The 24,916-nt window shown below is 40.1% G+C and overlaps 1 protein-coding gene across 3 annotated transcripts in view; it reads right to left on the bottom strand.

The window, feature by feature from the left end:
• LOC110948884 (TRIO and F-actin-binding protein-like) overlaps positions 1–24,916 on the bottom strand; it is a 32,826-nt gene that overhangs the window by 3,250 nt on the left and 4,660 nt on the right. The window contains exons 2-14 of one of the 3 annotated variants that reach the window (XM_051946152.1): positions 13,906–16,772; positions 13,371–13,522; positions 11,622–11,782; positions 7,223–8,364; positions 5,971–6,110; positions 5,531–5,684; positions 5,366–5,443; positions 4,479–4,511; positions 4,207–4,275; positions 3,924–4,013; positions 3,642–3,736; positions 1,539–2,172; positions 1,211–1,444 (exon numbers count right to left, since the gene is read on the bottom strand). In XM_051946152.1, coding sequence (XP_051802112.1) covers positions 1,337–1,444; positions 1,539–2,172; positions 3,642–3,736; positions 3,924–4,013; positions 4,207–4,275; positions 4,479–4,511; positions 5,366–5,443; positions 5,531–5,684; positions 5,971–6,110; positions 7,223–8,364; positions 11,622–11,712 — 2,634 coding nt within the window. In that variant the 5' untranslated portion in view covers positions 11,713–11,782; positions 13,371–13,522; positions 13,906–16,772 and the 3' untranslated portion in view covers positions 1,211–1,336. Of the gene's footprint in view, positions 1–1,210; positions 1,445–1,538; positions 2,173–3,641; positions 3,737–3,923; positions 4,014–4,206; positions 4,276–4,478; positions 4,529–5,365; positions 5,444–5,530; positions 5,685–5,970; positions 6,111–7,222; positions 8,365–11,621; positions 11,783–13,370; positions 13,523–13,905; positions 16,773–24,916 lie in introns of those variants that run through there. The other 2 variants (XM_051946153.1, XM_051946154.1) reach the window with 2 other exon arrangements.

Here is a 24,916-nt window from a genome sequence, read left to right as displayed (position 1 = left end):
CCTTACTATATAATTAGGAAAGATTGAAAAAAACATTGATTCATATTTTCATTTTGCAATATCTGGAGCTTCTCTACGAGTTTACTACCTATATTTGCCATTTTACATCATTTCTATATGTCAAGGGTGGAAAAAGGGTTACACATTTTCTGTCACCTTCATGTGATTAACTTAAGAAGCCTAGAGGCTACATTAAAGCAAGTTAAAGCCTAAAACTAAGTATATTTAACCAAGAACTGAACATAAGTGCAATTTTAAAGTGCTTGTTTTTTATTTGAGTATTTCCGTTGTATGCTTCCATTCCACTATCAGAGGGAAATGTTGTATTATCATAATGCAATGCATTTTTTGACAGCTTACACGTGACTTTGAAGAAGACCATTGAACACATCACAATGAAGAAGTAGGCCTGTTTAAGGAAGTGCTGCATGTTGAAGATTATATATATCGGTGGTTTCCAAATGTTTCAGTCTCTGCTATCTGATTTTTTAAATAAGTAGTATGTATTTGGAGTTAAGTGTGTATCAGTTGTTCACCAAATAGTGATTCTCCCATTTAAACTTACGTGGCTTTACATTAAATATTCAAATCTGCCTAAATCTTACTAAAAAACAAAGATTAAGATTAATAAGTCTGTAAACTGAAAAGTAATTTCTACATCAGAAATTTGAATTTCTTCCCTCCTCTCTCTTTTGTCATCTGATGATTCCTCAGATTTAAATAAAATTGTATATAAAGTAGTTCAAAGCAGCTCCACCTGCGTCAGCTACAGCAATAGCATGTTGCTGACAAACTGTATAATAATAATGAGTAAAACATATCAGAGGGACAAAAGCAGTACTTTGACATTAATACTCTAACTGCATTTGCTGACAATATCTATTTACCTTTCACTGAAGTAGGATTTTTCAAGCAGGACTTTTACTTGTAATTGAATATTTATTCAAATAAAGAACTGGATATGCTTAAGATTACCACAGGGCAGATTTTAAATCGTTACAGGTAAAAACTGACATAAAATTAGAAACTGGGAAAAATCTTATAATCCGACTGTATGCAAGAATGAAAAATGATCGTTTTATTGTTGGTAATTGTGGTCCAAAATTCTGAAATATAATTGGAAATAAAGTAAATTGCTGTTCCATTAACCCCCGACAGAGAAGATTTGCTCATCAAAAGCCACCATTTGTGTCAAACTGTAGCTGGTTACCTTTAGCAGCTGCCTGACTCTCCTCCTGCACCATTCTGTCTCTCTCCTCCTGCAGCTCCTTCACGTCCCTGGTATGTTTCTCCTGTAGCTGTTGCAGTGCTTTCCTATGGGCCACTTCCATGGCCTCTAGTTTGGCCCTACAGGGGCCCCGGGGCCACAGGGACTGTCCACCTCTATGCCCATGGCTGCACGCTCTCTTTTAATGCTCTCCACCTGCTGTCGGAGGGAGGCGGCCTCGAAAGTGCATGTATGGGTGAGGAAAGAGATTGAGTTGTGGATAACTTTTGGATATTAACAGAATTTCTTTGCACATTAAGTTCCTTCTTACCTCCTTTTGAAGAGCCTCAGCTGTGTTAGTTTGAATGATTTGGGCACCATTTATGGATGGAGGAATTTCCTTTGAGCTTGATAAACTGGTTTGTGAACCGGTGACAGCTTGGTCGGCCTCTTCGGGGCTTGAGTGATAAGTCTGTGGACTAACTAGAGACTCTGATGTCTGCTGAGTGCTTGACTGATGAGCCTGGGCTCCAATGAGAGACTGCACACTCATGTCCCTGAATGACATCGTCTCAATTTCTGCCCACTTTCTGTTGACCTCAGAGTCCATGGTTTCAATAACAGGCACGGGTACACTCCCCTTTTTCAGCTCCATGGAGTCCCACTTGCTGCCCATCTCGCCGAATGGGACGCCCTTCTCAAACCACTTGTTCCTCTCCTCCAGTCGCTTCGCCTGCTCCCGGTCCCAGCCCTCCCCTTCTTCCCTGTGACTGGCTGGAGATAAGTTTGCGCCCAGATCTCCGTCTACTGCCTGGTGGTCGGCCTGGTTAGCAGCTGTGGCGGTGGTGGAGATGAATGTGGCAGGTTCATAGCCAGAGTCCTTGCAGGTGAACCGAGCAGGGGGTTGGCATGACGACGGTCTCTGGGAGAGGGGGTTCTCTTTCTCGCTGCCGCTTTCTGATTGGCTGAGGTTCAGAATGAGGGAAATGCAGGAGGATAGAGTTACACATCCGGAGAAAGATGAGAGAGGGGATTCACTGAAGACAGACCACCCAATCACGTCGTCTGCATTTCTTCACAGTGTTCAGAAATGTGCAGCAGTGAGGAACATCTTGTAATTTGTGCGTCACTAAGACAATTAATTAAAATGATGAGTGATTTCTTAAACACTGCTGTAAGTGATCACAAGCTCAGAAGAACACCAAAAAACAGAAACTTCAGTTGTTGTGCAGGGCTCGATGCAATAAAATCAATGCTATTACGTAGAAGTGGTGTCGCACAAGGGCTCAAAAATCACTCTGCTCTGAATGGAAATGACCACACAGTTTTGTTCTGCTAAATGAAACAAATCACAGCGATTGGCCTGTGGGTCTCTTTGGACACACATCGGAACTTTATTAACCAAGAAACCTCAACAATTTCAGCTGAACAAGACTATGAGATGATTCTTTCTTTCACAGATATACAGGCTTATTATGCAGGTTTCATTAGAATTTGCAGAGGACCTGTGAAGAGCCATATTTAGGACCCGTTAACTCTGACATAATTTATCTTTGTAATAGTGGACAGTGTTGGCCAGCTATGAATAGTATTAAAAAAGCAAAGATGCAAAACTTAAAGCTTGGTTAAGCTTGTATCTATTTTATATATTATTATAAATAGACTTTTTTTACACTGAAGGTGTGATTGTCAAGATTCTTTGTCGTATTTTGTTTTTTTAACACACCTGCTTTAAGTTGCCAACTCCTGAACAAAAACAAAAGCAGTAACTTAGTGTAGGAGATTTACGAAAGCAGTTGCACTCTGAGTGATGCAATCCTTTTGTTTAAAATTTCTGCACTATACTTTTTCGTATAGCGACTTGTTAACCACGCCTGACGTACGCCAGCGGGGTTACTGCATTCGCTTCAGTATCTGGCTGGGTAAGTATGTATGTATGTGGGTGGGTGGGTGTGTATGTCCGGTCAGATATCTCTGCGAGTGCTAAAGTCAGGATAATCAAACTTGGCACTGAAGATCAGTCTAAGGTCCCCTGCTCAGTTGTGGAGTTACAGGTCAGCAGATCAAGTAGGAAGGGATATACGTAGGATGATCAAAATTGATATAGAGTATCATGCATGGGCGTGGTTCTGCTCTCTACTGAGGGCTCGTCTAGTTACTTTACAGCGTCAGATTTCACAGTGTCCTCAAGACATGATGCCCTTATATCAATGAAATAACCCAACAGTATACAAAATGATTGCAATTTGCTCCAACCCCACCAACTAAAACAATCCAATTCTACTAAATCCAATGATAATATGATTTCAAATTTCCTTTTTGCAGATTACACTTTGTGTGTTGCATTTTTATACTCGAGTATTTCAACCATGTGGTATTCTGCGAATCTGAATACTTTGTCAACTGTTGCCTCCAAGTACAAAGTCTGACTCACTGTGTGTTGTTCTGGATCGCCTCTTTTAGTAACTTCACCCAGTTCCGCCGAATTCTGGACGTCATAGCAGAGAGAGTGAACACTGCTCTTTTTGTCTGCAGGAGATCAAAAGCAACACGCACACGTGCACACACATGCACACGTGCACACACACACCACACATACACACACACACACACACACACACACACACACACAAAAACAGGAAGCAGCAAAACATGTAATTGACTCTCAATGACCGTCCAACTAAATGAGCAAAACACGATTTCCGTCAATGCATACTTGTATTTGGAGCCCATAGTTCTTTTCCACGTCACAGTCTGACACATTCACACAGGATGTCAAGTCGATCTCTCCGTCCACATCATCTGACTTCAGCAAGACAAGAAGAGCTTAAATTTAGTGGAGTCAAACGAGGCTGCAGTCTAAACAAATTATCCTTCGAATGTAAAACGAAATCTCATTGGGCCAAAACCCTGCACGAGCCCAGTATTTGCCACATTTGAAAACATACTCAGAACAAAAATGGCATTTAAGTTACTTTTTGTCGCATATCTGGTCATACCTCCTCAGCCTCTGAGTCTCTGTAAAACCTCAGCCAAGTATCATTCAGAACAAACCAGTGTTTCCTCCACTGTGGAAAACAACATCAGTAAATTAATCGGTGGCATACGTCAAAACTGACACATTCATTTCAACAGTACTATCCGTTATAGAAGCTTTAAGGGATGAGTCATTTCCTTAATGTTTTGTCTTTCAGACTGTATGAAATTATAGTTACAAAAGGAATCAGGATAGACAATTACTTCTGTTTAAATATAGTAGAATAAGGTTTACCTTGCCATGCTCATCCAGTCTGGACATCCATCCCTTCAAAGTAGTGACATCTGCAAGTAAAGTATAAAGAACGAGCTGTTTGAAAGCATGCCGCTGTGGTCTGTGTCTCACACTTGGTTTTAAAACTAGAGGAAACGGAAACTGTCAATAGCAGACCAGCGTGTCTTCCTGAGTTAGTGTTCAGGCGCAGAGAGGCAGGCAAGAAATTATGAAAAATAGGAAGTAACCTGCAGAATGGGAACATAAAAATGGAAGATGTGCAGTTTCTGTAAACAGTGATCTCTACTGTAAAATAAGAAGAGGAAGAGGAACTGATGAGCATTATTAGAATGACTTGAAAGCAACCAGGTGAGAATGAAGCACTAAATAACAAAAAATACTCACAATGCATGACATTATGGCCAGTATTTGTTGCGTGGGCAAGAGAGAGAAAATGCATGAAGCAAAGTACAAAGAGGAAGCCACATAAGTGTGATCACACATAGCAGTTTTTATCATGGATAGAAATGTTGCGTGAAGTTTGGGAACTTCTGAAAGAGTTCACAAATAACATTTTGAACGCATTTATTTCGTGGTTTGTTCTGTTCACACTGACTCAGTGGTTTTATGCATGAACAAGCAGCACTGACACTGCAGGATACATCGGCTAAAAACCATCCTTGAATCTATTAATAAAGACAATAAATCAAATGAACATGCTGCCCTAAAACACAGAGTGCAAAGTCATGGCTTTTTTCTGCAAGGTGTTTCTTTCTGAGAACCACCTGAGGGAAAAGAGCTTAAATAAATATCAAGGAGCTACTTTAGAATGAATGTATAATGACCCAGTTTCCTTTAAACACTCATGTGATTTGTACAGATGCAGGAAGTCATGGGACTGAGCACACCTGAGTTTGCGGGGATCCGGGACAAGCTCGTTCTTTCACCCTGGAAGATCGGTGTTTTCCACTCTGATTATCTGAGCTCTTTCACAGAAAAAACAGGCAGAACATTTGTGATATGCTTCAAACTGATTGTTGATGGTAAAAAGGTCTGCAGTTATTACATCGTACCTGTGCATGAAGAGATGATGTTGATTGTCTTCGAGATGATCGTCCGTTCTCAGACTCTCGACATTTCTCTCTCCTGTCTCTCCCCCTCTCTCTGATTCTCCCTCTGTCGTCTGGCTCAAGCCTTGAGCTGTAGATGTTTGTTTCATCTTGATACCTTCAGAACCAGATTGAAAGAAAATCTGAATGTTTGAATCTTTGACAAACCATGTAGGCATGTTCTTCTATTTCTATTGATCATTCACACACCTCTTTAAATACCCTGAGGGGATCCTTCCCCTTTTGTGGTGTAACTAACGCAAATGCTTGTGGTCATATCAACTTACAATGCTTCCTTTTCATTGATATCCTTGCTGCCAAAGAAGCAATGTAAATAAGCATACACTAGGATGCGGAATAAATCCACAATGCCTCGATACCAAGCAGCACATCAAACCACCAACCTGTATGTCCTGAGTCTCGAATCCCTACATGGACTGGGACTCTGGTTCCTCCGCCTCAGTCCTGGAAACTCTTCTTCTGACTCCAGTTGGATTGTTGGGATATCAGCCAGCACTATATAGTCCTCCATGGTCATCCCCAACTCAAATGCATAATTATGTATCAATAGTTTACATGGTATAAGATATAGAGATTGCCTCTGACACAAAACATAGCTAGAGTACAAGTCTACGGTGTTGTTAGAAGCTCTATGTGGCTGTAATTAGGCACAGTGGATTTGATCTTGATGCTAACCTTAGCATGCTAGCATGTTTTCAGTGGCAATGTTGTATGCTGCTGGTGGAAAGTAACAAGGTGTATTTATTCAAGTACTGTTTTATACTTGTTTTATAGAGTGGGTACTAAAATAAAACGCATAGTTAAAGAATAAATCAGTGATGTCCAACACTTTATGGTTTTTGACATCTTACAAAAAACATTGTGTGGTTCGAGGCACATTTCAGATGTCCATCATCAAATAGAAATGGTTAAATGGTTGCTAAATGGTTTCATTTCAATTCATGTTCAAAAAGATGCATTGCCTTGCCAAAAACCAGTATACCAGTTGTATGGGCTGCCCTTCTATCTAAAACTGTGCATAAAGTTGTTTGAAGTTGAAGTAGACTGCAAGAAGGCACCATGGGTACATGATCATAATTAGGTTTAGTCCACATAACTTAGCAACTCTCTTTACTCTCTACAGTGTTTGGTCATGCGCCTGATTTTACAGACTTGATCTTGGTTAACTGTGGTGTTGAGCACACACACCTAGGGCTTATGGGAAAAATGTTACAGGCAGTTTCAGGCTTAAATACTGATTTAGTAGTTTTTCAAAAGACTATTGTTTTTTAATAGATCAAGCAAGACATGACATACTGTTAAAATTGACCCTTTCAAGGTTGTATTTTTAAGTATTAGCTGTACGGGACTTTGGGAACTTGAAGTTTCATTTCAACTCTTTACTTCATTTTATCCTTAAGAAATCATGAATCTGAGGCAGTTTCATGACAATCAATCCAATAGTTGCTAATGTCACTAAAAAAGGAAGATTCTCCAAAGTCATTAGGGCTTATCCTCTGGTCAACATGACTGTCCATCTAGTAGGTAATAACTGAGACACTTTAGTCCAGAGGCAAACTGACCAAAGCAACAGACAGACAGACCAAGAAAACAAAATTGCTTCCAGGATGATTAAATAGCACCTAATATACTTACCTCCTCAGCTTCTACTGCAGCCTTTTTGGGTTCAGAGATCAGCAGGGCATCCATGCCTCGCCTCATGTTGCTCCTGCTTCTGTCACCACTGACCGTATTCTTCTCCTCATTGCCCTTATCAGTTTCTGTGACTGCAGTGTGTGACAGCGATCCGCCGAGGAGTTGAGAGTCTACAACTCGTCTCGATGACGAGGAACCAGGTGAAGCTGGGAGGCTGAGTAAGGAATGTGCTGACCCCTGCCAGGAGCCTTGAGAAGGACTCGGTCTGCTGTCTCTGGAGTAGGGCTCCCTCTGTGGGGTGTGGCCGTGGGTGCTGTAGCCGTTTCTGGACGGTGATACTTCTCGGCTGTTGCGAGTTCGAGTGTTGGTTATGCTGTTGATGGATGTTCTGGTGCGTGGTGATGCTTGAGATCCTTCACAGGAGTTTTGCTGAACAGCTGAAGAGCCACGGCGGGAGATCGACTCCAGATTTCTGTACAGTTTCTCAGAGTCCAAACTGTGCCTGTTTGAAGCTTGAGATGGACTCTTCAGCTCTTGGCTGGATCCCATTCGAGCATCATATTCCCCATTCTGCAAAACTAAAGAGTCTGTATGCCTGTGGGAAGGGGGGGCCCTAAAGGGCGAGCTGGCGCGAGAGGCAATAGACCCCCTTCTACGGGACGGACTGGACCTGCCTGATGCATGATGAGAAGGGCCACGTGATGGAAGCTGAGAGGAACCATGAGATGAAGCATGAGACCGAGCCTGAGTCCTGGAGAGGGAGCTTCCTCTCCGAGGGCCTGCAGGTGTTTCAGGCATCTTGTAGCGATCTGGGCTCACAGAACTGTGGCGGGTTGGAGAATTTCTCTCTGAGTCAGCTCCTCGTCTGAAGTTGGAATGGTACGTGTACCTCTGTGGAGATTCACTTCTCCAAGTTTCCTGCATGTAAGTCTCAGGGTTTCTTCTCTGGGAGGGCAATCCGAGGCTGACGTTCCTATAGGGGACGCAGGCTTTGGGTTCAGGAACATAGTTGCTTGGGAGGGGATGTCCTCTCTCGTAGTAACGATACTGCCGTTTGTTGACCTCCTCCATCTGCCGCTCACCATCACCTCTTCTGTCTGGAGAGAAGTAGCCGCTCTCTTGACCCCTGTCTCCTCTGGACTCTGAAAGTCAAACAAACCTGTGATTATTGCCTTTATATATGACCTCTAAGGAAACACGAACTGAAGCATCATGAAGGATATATGTGTGAAAGATCAAGATATTGCTCAGCTGTAAGGAAAGTCAAAACACCATTTCGTTAATTATGCTTAAAGAGAATAGGGGTGGGCTCACGATAGATACAATCAGGTCCATAAATATTTGAACATTAACACAATTTTCAACACTTCGGCTCTTTACACCACCACAATGGATTTGACATGAAACAATCAAGATTTGCTTTAAGTATAGATTCTCAACTTTATTTTAGCGTATTTACATCCAAATCAGGTGAGCAGTGTAGGAATGACAACACATTTTATATGTGACCTACACCTTTTAAGGAACTAAAAGTAATTGGACAAACTAACAGAATCATAAATCTAATTGTCACCTTTAATATTTGGTAGCAAATCCTTTGCATTCAATGACAGCCTGAAGTGTGGAACTCATCACCAGATGCTGGGTTTGGTCCCTGGTGATACTCTGCCAGGTCTCTACTGCTGCTGTCTTTAGTTCCCGCTTGTTCCTGGGACATTTTCCCTTCAGTTTTGTCTTCAGCAAATGAAACATATATTCAATTGGTAATGTCATTGACTTGCCATTGCAGAACTTTTTCTTCTTTGTCTTATAAAATTCTCTGGTTGCTTTCGCAGGAGTGGTTATAGTATTGGTTGTAGTTAGCATAAAATGTGTTGTAATTCCTACACCGTTCACCTGATTTGGATGTTAATACCCTCGAGTTAAAGCTGAAAGTCTGTACTTAAAACACATCTTGATTGTTTCATTTCAAATCTACTGTGGTGGTGTACAGAGGAAAAGCCAAAATACTTAAAACTGTGTCGGTGTCCAAGTATTTTTGAACCTGAGTAGACCCTTGTGTAAAACCACCTAACCGCCAAAAGATTAAAAATAACTTCAACTTCAACTTCAACTTTATTATTATCCCGTGGGAAATTTGTTTTTCAGCAGCAGGCAGTACAAGATAAACCATAAACCATAAGACATAAAACATAAGACATACAGACATTAAGAAAATGGGGAAAATCCTGAGCACAATTGAAAAAGGACAACACTTAAGCCACAAAATGCCAAACTCTGATCAGGCAAAATCCATAAAGTGCATTCAGTCGAAGCGCTGTGCAATAGATAAATAAACAGTAGTGATAAACATACGGGGTAAAGCAAATAAAAAGAGATGCAATAAATATTCAATAAATAATAAAAGATTACAGTCTTAAAATCAACAATCAGTTCTATCCACAGGTGCAAAAAGCAGACACAAGAAAGAAACTGGTCAGGTCAATGAATTGAGGTTTTCAATGGCAACTGGGATAAAAGAAGTTCTTGCTCTCCTCGTTTTGGTTCTAGGCATTCTGTAACGTCGGCCAGAAGGACGAAGATCAAATTCAGCAAACAGGGGATGATCAGGGCAGTTCAGAATTTGTTGGGCCCTGCTGACGATACGTCTGCTGTAGATATCCTGCAGCTGAGATTGCTGCACTCCGATCACCTTGCTCGCTATTTTGACCAGATTCACAAGTCTGTTTTTACTAGACAAAGCAAGACAACCGAACCAAGCAACCATGCAGTACGTAAGAACACTTTCTATAAAACACTGATAAAAAAGAGACATGAGAACCTTACACACCTTGAATGTGTTCATCTTTCTCAAGAAATAAAGTCTCTGCTGGACCTTCTTACAAACAGCATCAGTGTTAGGCTCAATCGAAGTAGATTGTCAATAATTGTTCCCAAATATTTATATTGAGAAACAATCTCAACATCCATGTCATTAACGACAGTATAACTGACACTGGGCTGTGACTTTCTAAAGTCAATAATCATGTCTTTAGTTTTGGACACATTGATCTGCAGGTGAAACTCTTTGCACCAAGTAATGAAATCATCAATTACAGGACCATGTTCAGACTCATCCTTATCCAAGAGACTCACGATCACTATATCATCAGCAAATTTAAGAAAATGCCTATTCATGTGCATGCTCCTGCAGTCATTAGTGTACAAGATAAAAAGCAACGGTGAGAGAACACAGCCTTGTGGGGAGCCTGTAGAGGAGTACAGTTTAGGGGATAAAATGCCATTAACCCTGACACACTGAGACCTGTCAGTCAAGAAGTCTAATATCCAGCCAACAAGGTTAAAATTCAGGTTAAAAAGAGAAAGAAGTTTCTCTGCCACTAAGTGTGGCTGGATAGTATTAAAAGCTGAGGAAAAGTCAATGAACAAGAGCCTAGCATGAGTCTTAGAGGCCTCCAGATGCTGAACTATAAGATTCAACAATGTCAGTGTTAATACTCCAGTGGCTTTATATTCAGCTGGTTACATGTTAGTGAAAAGCAAAAACACATTTTCATGGAAATAAAGACGTTCTTGTTGTCTATCTAAACAAATCCGAAGCATCCTGCATCTGCAAAACGACCGCATTAGCTGATTTTGATCCTTTTCTTAACAGTAGAGTAAATGTAAAGAAAACAAGTTTCAGATAGAGATGCTCCAATCAGGCTGTTTAGTTTTGGTATTATCAACGTCAAGTTAGGCAAAAATCCCGCCGAAGAGGTCTTGTAATGCCAAACTCAGTCCTAAAATCTCTGAATCCCTTTTTTGTATAACCTTTCAATCATTGCATTATTTCTAAGGTGGCATGCAGAGTATTTTCTCTCATGAATAATCTAAACTAACAATCTAAAATGAACTAATTAACTAATCTAAATATCTTGTAAAGACTATACTGAAAAACATAGTAGAAGCTCAACATATAGCAAAAGCGAAAACACTTATGGTCACTGACACACAAGTAAGAAACACTGTGATCACTGCATGAACATAGTTATAAAATTACCTTTGAACACGTGTGTCTATCTGCGTGTCTGCGTCATAACTCCACTTGAAAACAATTGTCAGAGTAAAATTCTGAATCTGACATTTAACAAAGATGGAAAAGGATACAGGAGAATTGGTAAACAACTAAAATCAGTCAAAAAAAAGTTGCGAGAGCAATCAGGGGATATACAATTAGCTATAGTACCACTAATCAGAGCCACAGTGACTGTCTTCCTATAATGACACCAGACAGTGCATTGCTTTCACAATCTGGCTCTAAAAAACAGATGGGCAAGCGCTTCAGAATTGGCACAGGATTTACGCAAATCTCCACAGCCTGTGGATATACCAAATGCTTTAAAGATCTGAAACTGACCTGATGGTCGGCGAGACCTGTCCCTTCCCCTCCTTTCATCCATCCAGGAGCTTTCAGTACCTCGGGAAGGAGAGGGGTCCAGGCGTGTCATTTGTCTTTGGGCCACACAGTCTGAGCTGAGGGATCTGCCCCTCTCTGAACAGTCCCACTGGTTTGGAGAGCTGGAGGAGGTGAGTACACAGTTAGTAGTGCACCACAAAGACCTGGGCTCCATTTATATCCCTTTTCAAAATATGGAACCAACAAGAGTAAATCAACAAGTGTGCATCCGTGGTAGGCACTTAATAAAGTCTGAAACAGCATATTTCAGCCTCTTTTCTCAACATGCTGTGAATACTGCGTGAAGCTTCACTGTTATGTTTTACGCATTCTATTAATAATGATACGTTTCTGTCACATTTTTTGGAGGGTTCATTAGGTCCTGAGAACAGCATGTGTGGAATGCCATTTTTGTCTGAATCCTGCACTGATGTAGGATTAATGCCTTAGTGCAATTCATAACATGATACAATCAAATGAAAATAAAAAATGTAAAAACACATCTGTCGATATAGACATAGAAAACAGACATTAAAACTGAAAACACGTGATCAGAACCTGCTATTACTCTCACAGTATTGGACTGAGTTTAATACAGGAGCAACATCTAAAACCTGGCTTAATCTGAGAAATTCCACATGATGCTAATGGTTAAGAAAATGCCAAAGAGTGAGCGCTCCATAAAGAGAAAGCTGGATGAACATCAGATCTTTTGTTCTTTTTGTAACCTTTAATATAAATCCTCAAAAAACACTAGACAGAAACATTTCTGGGCATTGAACACTGTATATGTTCCTACCAGTATCAAGTGTAGCCCATCTTTGATATTTTGATGTTTGGGAAGCAGAACAAGCTTTAAACACAACGGTGGTGGTGGATGAAAATGTGGCTTTATTCAAAAATGACTTATCTAAATGTCCTGAAATCACATGTCAACACTAGCAATCATTTAGAGTCTGATCACCTGATGGCTCTTTGAGGTTCTTTATTTGCTCTCAATCAACCCCTAATGAGGAATATCTCGCAGTTTAGATATTAAACGCTTCACTATTTCACCAGTTGCTTGTCTGTTGCTCAGCATGTAATGTATTTATCGATGCTTTGTTAATGAGAGGGCTGTCACATTATACATAGTTACTTGATCCACTGCTATAAAAATATACATTAGTGTGGCCTTAAAACAGCAGCTCAGCATCTTTTGAATTTGCTTTCTTGCATAGAGTTCGGTGAGAGGATTGATATCACTGTCATGACTGCAGGGTGAATGAGTATATAACACCGACTGTTACGAATATACACTGAACTCAGGGGAAGCAGTTAGCCTGGTTCTGTCCAAAAGTGACAAAGTAGAGCATCAAAGCTTACTCGTTCAATCTGGAATAAAACAAAAAAAGTGCAAGTTGTGCTTTAATAGTGGTGTTTTGTGCTGAACTTTACACACATACATCAACCTTGTACAGTAGTATCGTAATGCCACCAGGCTGTGAGTCAACTAGTTAACCAATATTTGAAGCTGATGATGAGATATGTCACGAATGCCTTTGCATAATCAGCTCTCCAGCTAAGCCATTCCTATGTTTAGCAAACTATTATGTATAATTAACCTAATGTATGTCCTTGAGCTGCTCGTTCAGATATCAGCCAGTTCTTAGTAAAAAAAAATAAAAAAAATAAAGTGGTTTCTAAAATCAGGCTATAAGATACAGTCACCTGGATTGTATGTCAGTGTCGCCGATATTAAGTTCCCACTCAGGACTCAGGCTTTGGACCAGACTCCACTCGTAGGTCCAACCACCGCTGACGTCATCACTACCGACACTTGTGGTCACGTCAGACAGGGCGCGATTATCATCATCTGCATCCTGGTTTTGAGCCACACAGAAACACAATGTTAAGCATTTGGATTATTCAAGGAGACGTTTTTCAAACCAAACAATGACTGAATTCAGGTCAGAAAGATTAGGGTCATGAGTCCTAATATGGCAGCTGAGACAACCTGATCTTATTTGACTGTTTCTGTAAATTAGTTACATAACATTCTGTTATCAATAGAGCATGCTTCACATTTTATCATGACTTACAAAGATGCACCAACAGACTCACTCATACCACATGACCCTGACAGCAGCCATGTGCAGACCAGCCTTTCCTCCTAGCAAACTGAACAAACATCACAAAGCAACAGAAATGTACCCATAAGACACAAATGTAGAAGCAACTAATACCCAAGAAATGTTTCACTTACTGTGACTCCTCACTGTCCTTCAGGCAAATCTTGTGTCATGTCTTGCAGCTTTCCTCCTTCTAACCTTCCTTCTCCATCGCTCGAGCTAAGCTAATACATTTAGACTGCACAGGACGTAACTCAAGCTAGTCTCTGGTCATGCTCATCATTATTTCATTGCTCTAGTGCTTTTGCACTACCAGAACCGCCCACTCTGTGTCTTTCTCATCCTTATCTTGATCCTTCTCTCAGTTCTACCTCTCATTACCACACAGAGAGCAATGGTTTTGTTAGTTTTAGGTCTTGATCTCTTGACTGGATGTAGGTTGAAAGAAGGTCATCTTTTGCTTTCAGATCAAAACTAAGCGTGCATTAGTGTCACATCTTTGACTATAAAATGAGTTTTTGAGTGACATCTTGCTGTACAGTTTAACTAAGTGGGACAGTGTTGCACGAGGCTATATATCTGCATGTGTCATTTCAACCTCACAAGGATTCGTGAAACTCTCACGTAAATTAATCTATGGTTTCGTCATTTGGACGTTTCAGATTACAACCCATTCCCTCAGGACTGTACTGAGCTTTCATGAATTAATCATACAGAATCAAATGCCACCTTGTTGTGCTATCCTTCTCCCACCTCCTCAGTAGTTTCACTTGGTGATTGTGTTATAGGCTGACGTCATCGGCTCAGTGTTCAACTGCTGGAATACTTTTATCGCATATGTTGTACACAGTGGCCATTAATAAGTACTTGACCCTTTCTCCTTCTCATGTCAGTGACAATTACCCTCAGTGTGTAATGTGTAATCTTGACGCACCTGCATTCATAGAAGTTATACAAGCACACCCACATTCACTGATCACATAAACCTGGCTGCTGGGTAGTGAGATGCAGAGAAAACATGGAGTTTGGTCAAGAAATAAGAAGTCCATAAAGTAGCTATTGTTTGACCATTAAAGTCACAAACATTTCATTTCCTGATAGCAGGTGTTGTAGAGCAGGTCGATGTTCTTTGAGGGTGAGAAATTCCCAGAGAAACAGTTATTTTTTTCTGAAAATAGGAGGAAAAAAAATCTGCTCTGGTTTGTTTGCATTTCTTCAAACCAATCATAACAGTATCAGTGGAGGAACAGCTGAAATTTTTAGTGTGGTAGGTTTCTCAGCCAGAGGTTGAGAAAGTGATTTTGAAAACAGCAGAAGGAGGGGAGAAATGTGCATGGAATGAGCAGCCAGTGGCAGACCTATACCTGGAATCTACATTTGGTGAGTCAGACTACTGACTCACCAGACTAATTGATGGGACTCGGAAACACTCCCACAATTTAACCACTTGTTCTTTGTATGATCTCCAATGGATAAGTCCACAGCGGTCGATTTGTAGTAGGATCACCATCATGTGATCGTCAGCAGGCAGCTGACATAGTGTTCACTTGTTGTCATAGTTACAGTGATGCCGTGCCACTATCTTGTAATAATACAGAAATCTCTAACAAATCTGTGGATCCAGACTCTTAGCCACACCAGTGCCAAAATCAAATCAGTTGATCCTTGTGTCATTTCTGACTTTCCCTGAAAATTTTAATGTAAATTAGTCTGTTTTTGAGGAATGTTGCTAACAGACAGACAGACAGAGAAACAAACCAATGCTGATCATCACATAAATCCGCATGTGTTCCTTAGCAAAGTAAAAATTACAAATCAGTGAAGGCCCTCTCTTACTTCTACCCTCAGCTGCATCTTTGTAAGTCACATAGTAACAGTAACTACAGTGGGAGGAGTTTAGAAAACGGTTAGTTATGTGATCACCTGAGAGCTGCTTATCCAACTCTTAGCCAAGAACTTCTAACTTCATGTGTGTAATTCTTGCTTAGTAAACACAACCTCAGGTGGACTACAGATTCATGTACGTACCCACTCCTGGTGTTCATCCAGTTGTGCAGCAGCTGCAGTGGTGCAGCTGAGGTGCATGTGGTCTGGTCGCAGACAGGAGCTGCAGCGGGACGGGTCAAAGGTGTTGGGCTTGAACTGGCGGCAGTAATAGTCCTCAGCAGGGAGGGCCATGCTGAATCTTTCCTGTCATCTGTCGCCGGGTATTCTCAGGCAGTTTAGAACTAAAATAGACTTTGAATGATTGGCTAGTAGAAACCGGTGGTTTTATTTCCCATGAGGCTCTTAGGGGCCTCTTAGCTCAGTGTATTAGCATATTATATATAACAACCATCATTAATTGTTATTAGCTACAATTAGACAGCATCAAAGGATTAAAGGTTTATATTTCTGTATACGAGTTGCACACACGCTGAAGAATAGTACTTAAAAATAAACTTCTGTCCTGATGCTAGAAATAGATCTGAGTGAGTCACGTCTCCATGTCACCCGCAATGTAATATCTCTTTAGAAGTGTTTGTGAGCACAGTTACTCAAATGTCTAGTTGAACTGAGCTGAAACACACACCACTACTGCTGGGATACCTTTACACCTGAGTACAGAGTTTACATGGAGGGAATCCTCCTGCATAATATTTGCACATTAAAATATCTGATACAAAATAACTGGTGTGTCTACCTTAGTAACATGATCCAAAGCCTCCATTATCAAAAAAAAGAAGAAGAAAAGAAAAGATAGTGGGTTACATCCAAGAGAAAATTCCTCACTTAAAGCCTTGTTTCCTGCTACCAGGGTGGACATTATCTGGTGTGACCATGCAGGCATTAGAGACTGGGGTCTTTTATCAGAAAACAAACTTTCATTGGTTCTTACTTGGACCCACTGTTGGGCGTGTGTCCTATCAGGTATCATCATCTTTAGAAAGTGAAACATTGCACTAACTCCTCTCAACAGATGTCTTATGGACAGCGGAGAGCTGCTGCACAGGTGGTTAATCTGCAACCACACACAGGAGAGAAAAAAGAAAAGAGCAAAAGGACACAAAGTCAGAATCGGAATTAAAACGTGACACAAAATCCTCATTATTATGTTGAAACAGAATAACACAGCAAACATCTGATATCTAAAGTGAAGAGCTTTGGTGTTCTGTGAAGAATGCTTTCTTGAAAGGCAGTTAAATGAGCAGATTAGTAGCATTTGGTTTCGGTAGAGCCAGAAATGGATGCATTTACCTGGAAGATAGCTCAGTTATAAAATTTAACTACCAGCACTCACAAAGCTAAGTAATTAACACACTTTCAGATTTGCGTAAACAGATATGGTTAATGGAAACTTTGCAATAATGCTCATTAGCTAGTTGCATGAGGCAACTGATTAGCTAAGCTTAGCTTAGTATTAAGAGTGCAAACATGGGGGTAAAACTAGCACAAAAATCTAGTCTGCACCAATAATTTTGTGCAGATTTAAGAAACTAGATAGATAGATAGATAGATAGATAGATAGATAGATAGATAGATAGATAGATAGATAGATAGATAGATAGATAGATAGATAGATAGATAGATAGATGCAGGATAAGAATATGTTTGCATATAGAAGATAAAGATGTTACATTAATAAAAAAATATCAACGGTTGGGTAGTACAAGGGTAATATGCAAACAATAGATGTATTTGTTTACCACCAAACTTTAGTGCTACTAAAAATCACCCTGTCTGCAGCAAACTCCCACAAGTGCATTCATGTCCCTGAAGGCTACGACTGAGTCCATCCCATCAAGTGAGCGACTGCTGGGACTGCTTCTCTGCTGGGATTTCAGTGTTTGAACGAGCCACAAGAGGGGGGCCTTTAGTATCAGCAGAGTCACTGCTGTGTGTGCAGTTCAGGGATGTACACAAACTGAGGACAAACATGCGCTTTCAAGGACTCGCCATCATTTTGCTCCTTTTCCACCTGCTGTGCACACACACATGCACTCACATACAACAAAAATGTATCATTTTGCTAGTAGATCCCACTCAGCTCATCAGACATCCACAGAGATGCTGTGTATATATTTATTTATAACACACCTTAGTCTGTGTCTTGTTATAAAATGATTGGTGAGAATCAAGCGCTCTACCCTACTTTACTTTACATGAGTGTGTGTGTGTGTGTGTGTGTGTGTCTTGTTTCAGAACACAGTTTGTGATGATTAATTACAGTTTTCTAAGCCTACATTTTGTCAAGCAGTGCCATCAAATTAACTTCTAAGTCATAGGAGAATAATTAAACATTTTTGGCAACTAAAATGGCAATTAAAGGGGGATATTTTTGTCTTCTTCTATGTGTCACACACAGCTACATTCCACTGCTCTGGCTGTAATGAGCGACTGGATTCAGTATCCATGGAAATGCAGGAGGAAAAGTACAACTCACACAACTTAAAACTAACTAGTAGGTGAACATTTTAATGACTGCTTCAAAGCTACTTCATGATCTTTGCGACAGTTTGTTATGCACTTTTTCATGACAGCATCACCACAGTTGTAATTTTACTTTTTTTCTTGATTAATTAGTCACGATTTTTTCTATATCTGTCAATCCACCATAGAAACTGATGTCTGAAATGACTCAATCATTCACTTTTTCAGTCCTGAAACAAAACACAAACTGACTGACTGAGATTGTTAGCAGAAAGTCATACGCAATCTGTGGTCACTGCTTTTTAAGTGGTTAAATTTACAGGTGCTGAGTTTGGACCATAGATACAGTCTATGGTTTGAAAAAAGTTTGACAATCTCAACTCAAATCAATGCAACTTGTTAAACTTCTTTGATCATCTAACATCAGCTAATTCATTTCGGTTAAGGGGTCATTCCAGAATTGGATGATATTTAACATCCCCCCCATCAAATTTCAAATAATGTACAAAAATACTAGAACATGCAGTTGTCGTGCAAAGACCAAATCTAAAAAAACTAGGAAAAAGGAATGTTTGAAAATACTTTTGAAATACCAAATAAGTTTAGAGTTCCCCATAAATTGCCATTTTTTCTCTTGTCCCTCCCCCCTGATGACCAAGTTGAAATGAAACATTTAAAATTAAATTTAAATCTCTTTTTGATGGTATTAGTTTTATTAGTATTTCATTGATGTCTCATGTAATTGTGGGATGTTTTTTAATCAATATAATATTTTAAATAATAAAAACTATGAATGTCCCGCAACATGCACACAACCCTGTTAGTATAACCTTTGCAGCTGGTAGAAGAAAACAGTGAATCACATGATAGGCTGGAATTAACATCATCAAACAGCTTTCCACAATAATGAGTAGAGCAAAGCTTTGTGCTCTCTTCTATAATTCATATTTTCATAACATTGTCAGCCTTTATTGAACGCCTCACTCTACCTCATGCAACCCGGTTATGCTGCATATTATCAGAAAAAGACAAATTCTTTTTACTTTCCCTTTTTTTAACATCAGTAATTTTGTCCTCTTGGTCAGCAGTAATCCCGAAGGAAATTCAAGAGACGGAGCTACTGAAGAGGCTTGCGTTGCCACCGGAAGTAAGCATCATAAGCAACAGAAAACATATAATAAAAATTTTACCACTGACGTGTAAGTCAGTCCCTCCAGGAATTCGCGATGTTGCGATCACGCGAATTCACGCGAAATCAACCAATCTCCGCGAATTTTGCCTAGCCTTGCAATTTTGTCCAATCACCGCAACTCTGGCCCGCCTCCCATGAGTTCCACCAATCATAGCAGCTCCCAGTGCAAACGTATGCACATACTTTACCGAATTCACTTCCTTGTTTATGCTTTGAAGATGCAGACATGTGTGATACTAGTATCTGTCGTTTACCAACAAAAATTACTGCTGAAGACCATGATAAACAATTAATTCACCGATGTTCTTCACCAAAGCGGAGCTAAACTGTTTTACACCCGTGCAATATTGTGGTGGAATGCAAAAAGAAGAAAAATTGATACACACTTAAAAAAAAACCCACACAAAACGTATTAGAACAACTGAAGTGAGCGGACAACAGACCAGACAAATCACTATGATGGAAGCTGTTGCATCCAGATCCGTCAGAAAATTGTAAAAGAAAAGACCTATTTTTTTTTCAAAAATCTCGAAGCCCCAAAGTGCTCCAATTCTGGAATGATCCTTCAGCTGCTTTAATCTATATTTTCATGACAACAATAGATCAATAGCCAGTTGTAATGTGACAGGTGAACCCACAGGGAAAGTATCATCAGACTCTGTGGTTCCTCTCAGTACTGTGGACAGTTTTAGCATCTTTCATTACATTACAGCTTTTCTTGTGTCCAGCTGCAGCAGGAAACTGTTTTCAGTGACAGAGCTTCAAAAGCCCGCTGAGCACTGAGCCACTCACAGATGCTAGGCCAAAAAATGCTGGGATTCATTTCTGTGATTCTCTGGTACCACATATATGTAATTAAAAAATCAACATTTCATGGGCCACATAGAATTATCTGTGTGTAAATGCAAAGTTTAGTTCAATTTGTTGACCTCATAAGACCTTCCGTTTTTTAAACAGACACAGGCTACTGCTTAGTTTTTACTTCAGCTAAATATTTTTCAACCGTAAAAGTTTCTTTTAAAGATTTAGCTTTAATTCACAGAAGACACGAGATGTTTTTGTCATTTTTTCCGCCTTGCAGAGATTAATGGACATGTGAGTGCACATGCCATGTGCTCAGCTTTTAGCTTTGTGGGTTTTACGTCAGAGTTACAAATGTTATCACGTGTGATCGATACTTTTCCTCTGCATCATTCTCTCTACCGGAGCAGAAACAACATGAAAGCCCTGCTAATTGAAATACAAAGAAACACAACTGTGTCGCAAATTCTCTGATATTATAACCAATTATACATGAATCATTAAATCCTCATCATCAGCAACCACCTGAAAGTCAGAGGGCAAAAGTTGATCGAATACTCCAAACTCTGATCCCACCTCTCACCCAAGGCCAGTATTGATCATAACCAGCACCCCTGCTCACAACAACCTTCTGAACTCAACAACTTTAACCCTCCTTTTCACTGTCAGATCAACGAGCCCATGCATTTAAAAAAATCTATATTTTATGTTTTATTTAAAACACTGTCGCTGTTTAGCATGAGCGGTGGCAGATAGCTGCTTTTGTGCATGAGTTTTTCATGAGAAAAATTTATTTTCTGAGCCTATTGAATTTGATTTAAATAGTATTTATCACCCTGTTCATCTGTGCTGTTGTCTCTCATGAAAGCATCAGATAAATTTATTATCAACAATTAGGCAATCAGAAATCTCCCACATGAAACAGGCTTTTATTTCTCCTATTTCATCCCCTTCCTTTCACAATGAGCATTCATAAGCAGGTAAAACACTGTATAAATTGTTCACAATGCACTATGAGGTGACAGTAAACGTGTAAGGACAGTTGAAGGTGTTTAAGCATGATTGTCCCCCAGTTTTCCCCCCAGTTTAAATTAACACATTCTATTTAATCATATTCACGCACTATAAAATCCTGACATAGTTTTATAAAATAATCAACTGTTTATTTATTCCTGCGTGTTCGAAGGCACGTTCAAAACATTTCAAACCTAATGGCCTTTAAAGTGGCTGTGATCGATATTTTCATAATAACATCATGTCGCATGACAATATGAAAACAATGTGACAACACAAAATGGGCCCTATTGATGAAGCTACGGAGAATCTGCTGCTCGCTTCAGCTTAATGGAGCTTTGTGGTGAATATCAGCTCGTTGTTTTCACAGTTCGGCTCCCAGCTTTCCTGTTCTGTCTCACTTGTCACTGCTGTCACTGTCATTTTTAGGAGACAGACACGGTTAGTGACTAGGTGGTGGACAATACGGACCATAGCAACATCTAAAATACAGTGAATATTGGTCAAACATTCATCAGGTGGACAGAAACACGATCCCAGCTAAATACTCTCCTTCTGCTGGATGTGTGTACGTATGTAGGCAACTGTTTGCTAGAAAGTTTGTTTTTAAGGTGAAGATACACTACCGTTCAAAAATTTGGGGCCACTCAGAAATGCCCTTATTTTGTTTTTGAAGTTTTTTTTTTGCATTTGATTGGATAGGCACAGTGAAGATAGACGGGAAACAGGGGAGAAGAGTTGGGAGAAGACATGCAGCAAAGGGCCAGGAGCAGGAATCAAACCCGGGCCGCTGTGTCTGGGATCAGCCCTACACATGGGTCGCCTGCAGAACCCACTGGGCTATACGGGCATCCTTCTTTTTTTTTTTTTAATGAAGATAACATTAAGTTAATCACAAATATAGTCTAGACATTGATAATGTGGTAAATGACTGTTCTAGCTGGAAACAGCTGGTTTTTAATGGAATATCTACAGAGGTGTACAGAGGAACATTTCCAGCAACCATCACTCCTGTGTTCTAATGCTACATTGTGTTAGCTAATGGTGTTGAAAGACTAATTGATGATTTGAAAACACATGAATAAAAGTGTGATTATTCATGGAAAACATGAAGTTGTCTGGATGACCCTAAACTTTTGAACGGTAGCGTATGTGTTATGCATTTAAAACTTGTTTCTGCTTTGTCCAAGGAGCCCAAAAAACCATTTGTCAGTTATTGCAGGTTTAGGGTTCATTCTCGGCATCCACAATTTGTATTCAGCATTGACTGTATATAAAGCTGGCCAAAACCTTTGTGACATCATCTAAATGAAGGGGTAAATGAAGGACAGTGTGGTTGTATGAGCCCATGCCTTCTTCCCAGTGTTTGAATCTGCCTGACTTCTGACTAATCCAAAAATGATGAAACATGAATGGAGCTGGGGTTGGCCATTGAACCGTCTTCAGGTCATGGACTTTCCTATGTCAGCATCTGACTGTCACTCAAAGTAGCCGCATCACTGCATAACTTTAAGCCTTAATACAAGTTAAATGGTTAAGTTACATAATAATTAATTCTCTGCACAGTTGTCTCTGATGAGGAAATGAACTACACAGACCAAAACTGTGTGTTGCACCAGGCAGTGAACATGTATGTATGTATTGCAAAATGGACATTTTAACATGGAGGTCTATGGAGATTCTGTGACTCGACTTTGGGGTCAACCTCAGGTGGCCATTTAAGGAATTGCAGTTTTTTGGCATTTTGCTTTGGCTTGATTTTTCATCCCCAGAGGTTGCTGCTTGGTGTTCAAGGGGTGAGCTGCCATCAATATGTTAATCAAGTTCAGAACAAACAACTGAAAGATGTTGTACATTGAACATTTTTTCTTCAGATAATTTCATGACAGAATAAATAACTTGGATTTAAATCTGCAACAATTTTCCAGATTTGAATACTGATGAACTCTATTGCGGGCTGCAGAGTGCAGTAGTGGTTAGCACTTTCGCCTTGCAGCAAACACACACACAAAATCCCGGGGTGGGCCTGGGATCTTTCTGCATGGAGTTTGCATGTTCTCCCTGTGCATGCGTGGGTTTTCTCCGGGTACTCCGGCTGCCTCCCATGGTCCATAAACATGCTGAGGTTAATTGATTACTCTAAATTTCCTGTAGGTGTGAATGTGAGTGTGATTGTTTGTCTGTATATGTAGCTCTGAGACAGACTGGTGACCTGTCCAGGGTGTCCCCTGCCTTCGCCTGAGTCAGCTCAGATAGGCTCCAGCCTATAAAGTGGTGTATAGAGAATGGATGGATGGATGAACTGTATTGCATTACACAGAGAAGTGGCTTTTACTGACAGAGGCTGGATAATCAAAATAATAGAAACACCTGTCAATACAGTTACTGAAAGATAGTGGAAAAAACACTTTCTTTAGACATTTAAAAGGGAAAAATTGCAGGACTTTTGTTTGTACTGCATTAGTTTTGGCTAAGAGTAAATCATAAACTGCCAACTGAGTTCCGTGCCACTCTACAAATAAACTGTAGTGCAAAAATGTAGCCTAACCTTGACATCACTTTACAGAAACACTATCCACAACAGGTTTCTATAAAGTGAAATAAGAAATACACTGCCCGGCCAAAAAAAAAGTAACACATTCTAATATCTTGTTGGACTGCCTTTAGCTTTGACTATGGCACTCATTCCGTCCAGAGATGCATTAATTTTTCACCAAGATCTTGTATTGATGATGGGAAAGTCGGACCGCTGTGCAAAGTCTTTTCCAGCACATCCCAGAGATTCTCAACAGGGTTGAAGTCTGGATTCTGTGGAGGCCAATCCACATGTGAAAATGACGTCTCATGCTCCCTGATTCACTCATTCACAATGTGAGCCCCATGAATCCTGGCATTGTCATCTTGGAACATGTCCATGCCATCAGGGAAGAAAAACTCCACTGATGGAAAGACCTTATGCAGTATATTCAGATAGTCAGCTGACCTCATTTTTTGGGAACATAACGTTGCTGAACCTAACCAGCACCAGATCATAACCCTAACCCCCACAGGCTTGTAGGTACTAGCTATGATGAGTGAATCACTTCATCGGCTTCTCTTCTTACTGTGATGCCCCCATCACTTTGGAGCAGGGTAAATCTGGACTCATCGGATCACATTTGTTCCTCAGAGATGATGGTTCACCACTATCCTTTAGGTTTTATTGATGCGCTGGACAGTTGTTGAACAGATTTAGGTAGTTTCAGAAATCTCTTCAGTTATTTACTTTGGTTGATGCAGGTCAGTAATTTGACCCTTCTAAAACAGATTAACATCCTTTGAATGATCACAGGATATGTCTTATGGTTGTTTAGGAAATTAGACACTGCCTCAGCTAGAGTTCAATAAATTGTTGCAGCTGAATCATATTCATCATTGCAATAATTATCCAATGGAAGGTTCTTACTTGTTTGCATAGTTAAATCTAGGTGGCGACTTTTTTGGACCAGGCAGTGTATTTAGTCTGGAGCTGTCTGCAGTGGACAATAGTTTTCTGACAAAAGCCTGTATTGAGATACTTTGAAATAATGGATGCAACACTTATTTAGAGAGCAAGTGCCCAGAAACCAGCCAAAAATAAGTGCAGGCTGTGGATGTGAAAAGATCCAGAACAGTAGTTATAGACCAGAGTTGCACAATAAAATGCACCTGGCATTTGTTTGTGTTTCTCCTGTTAGGGACAGCATTAA

The sequence above is a fragment of the Acanthochromis polyacanthus genome, chromosome 3 (genome assembly GCF_021347895.1).
Source record: "Acanthochromis polyacanthus isolate Apoly-LR-REF ecotype Palm Island chromosome 3, KAUST_Apoly_ChrSc, whole genome shotgun sequence".
Lineage (NCBI taxonomy): Eukaryota > Metazoa > Chordata > Actinopteri > Pomacentridae > Acanthochromis > Acanthochromis polyacanthus.
Note: the sequence above shows the minus strand (reverse complement) of the source record. Positions and strands in the feature narration are given on the sequence as shown.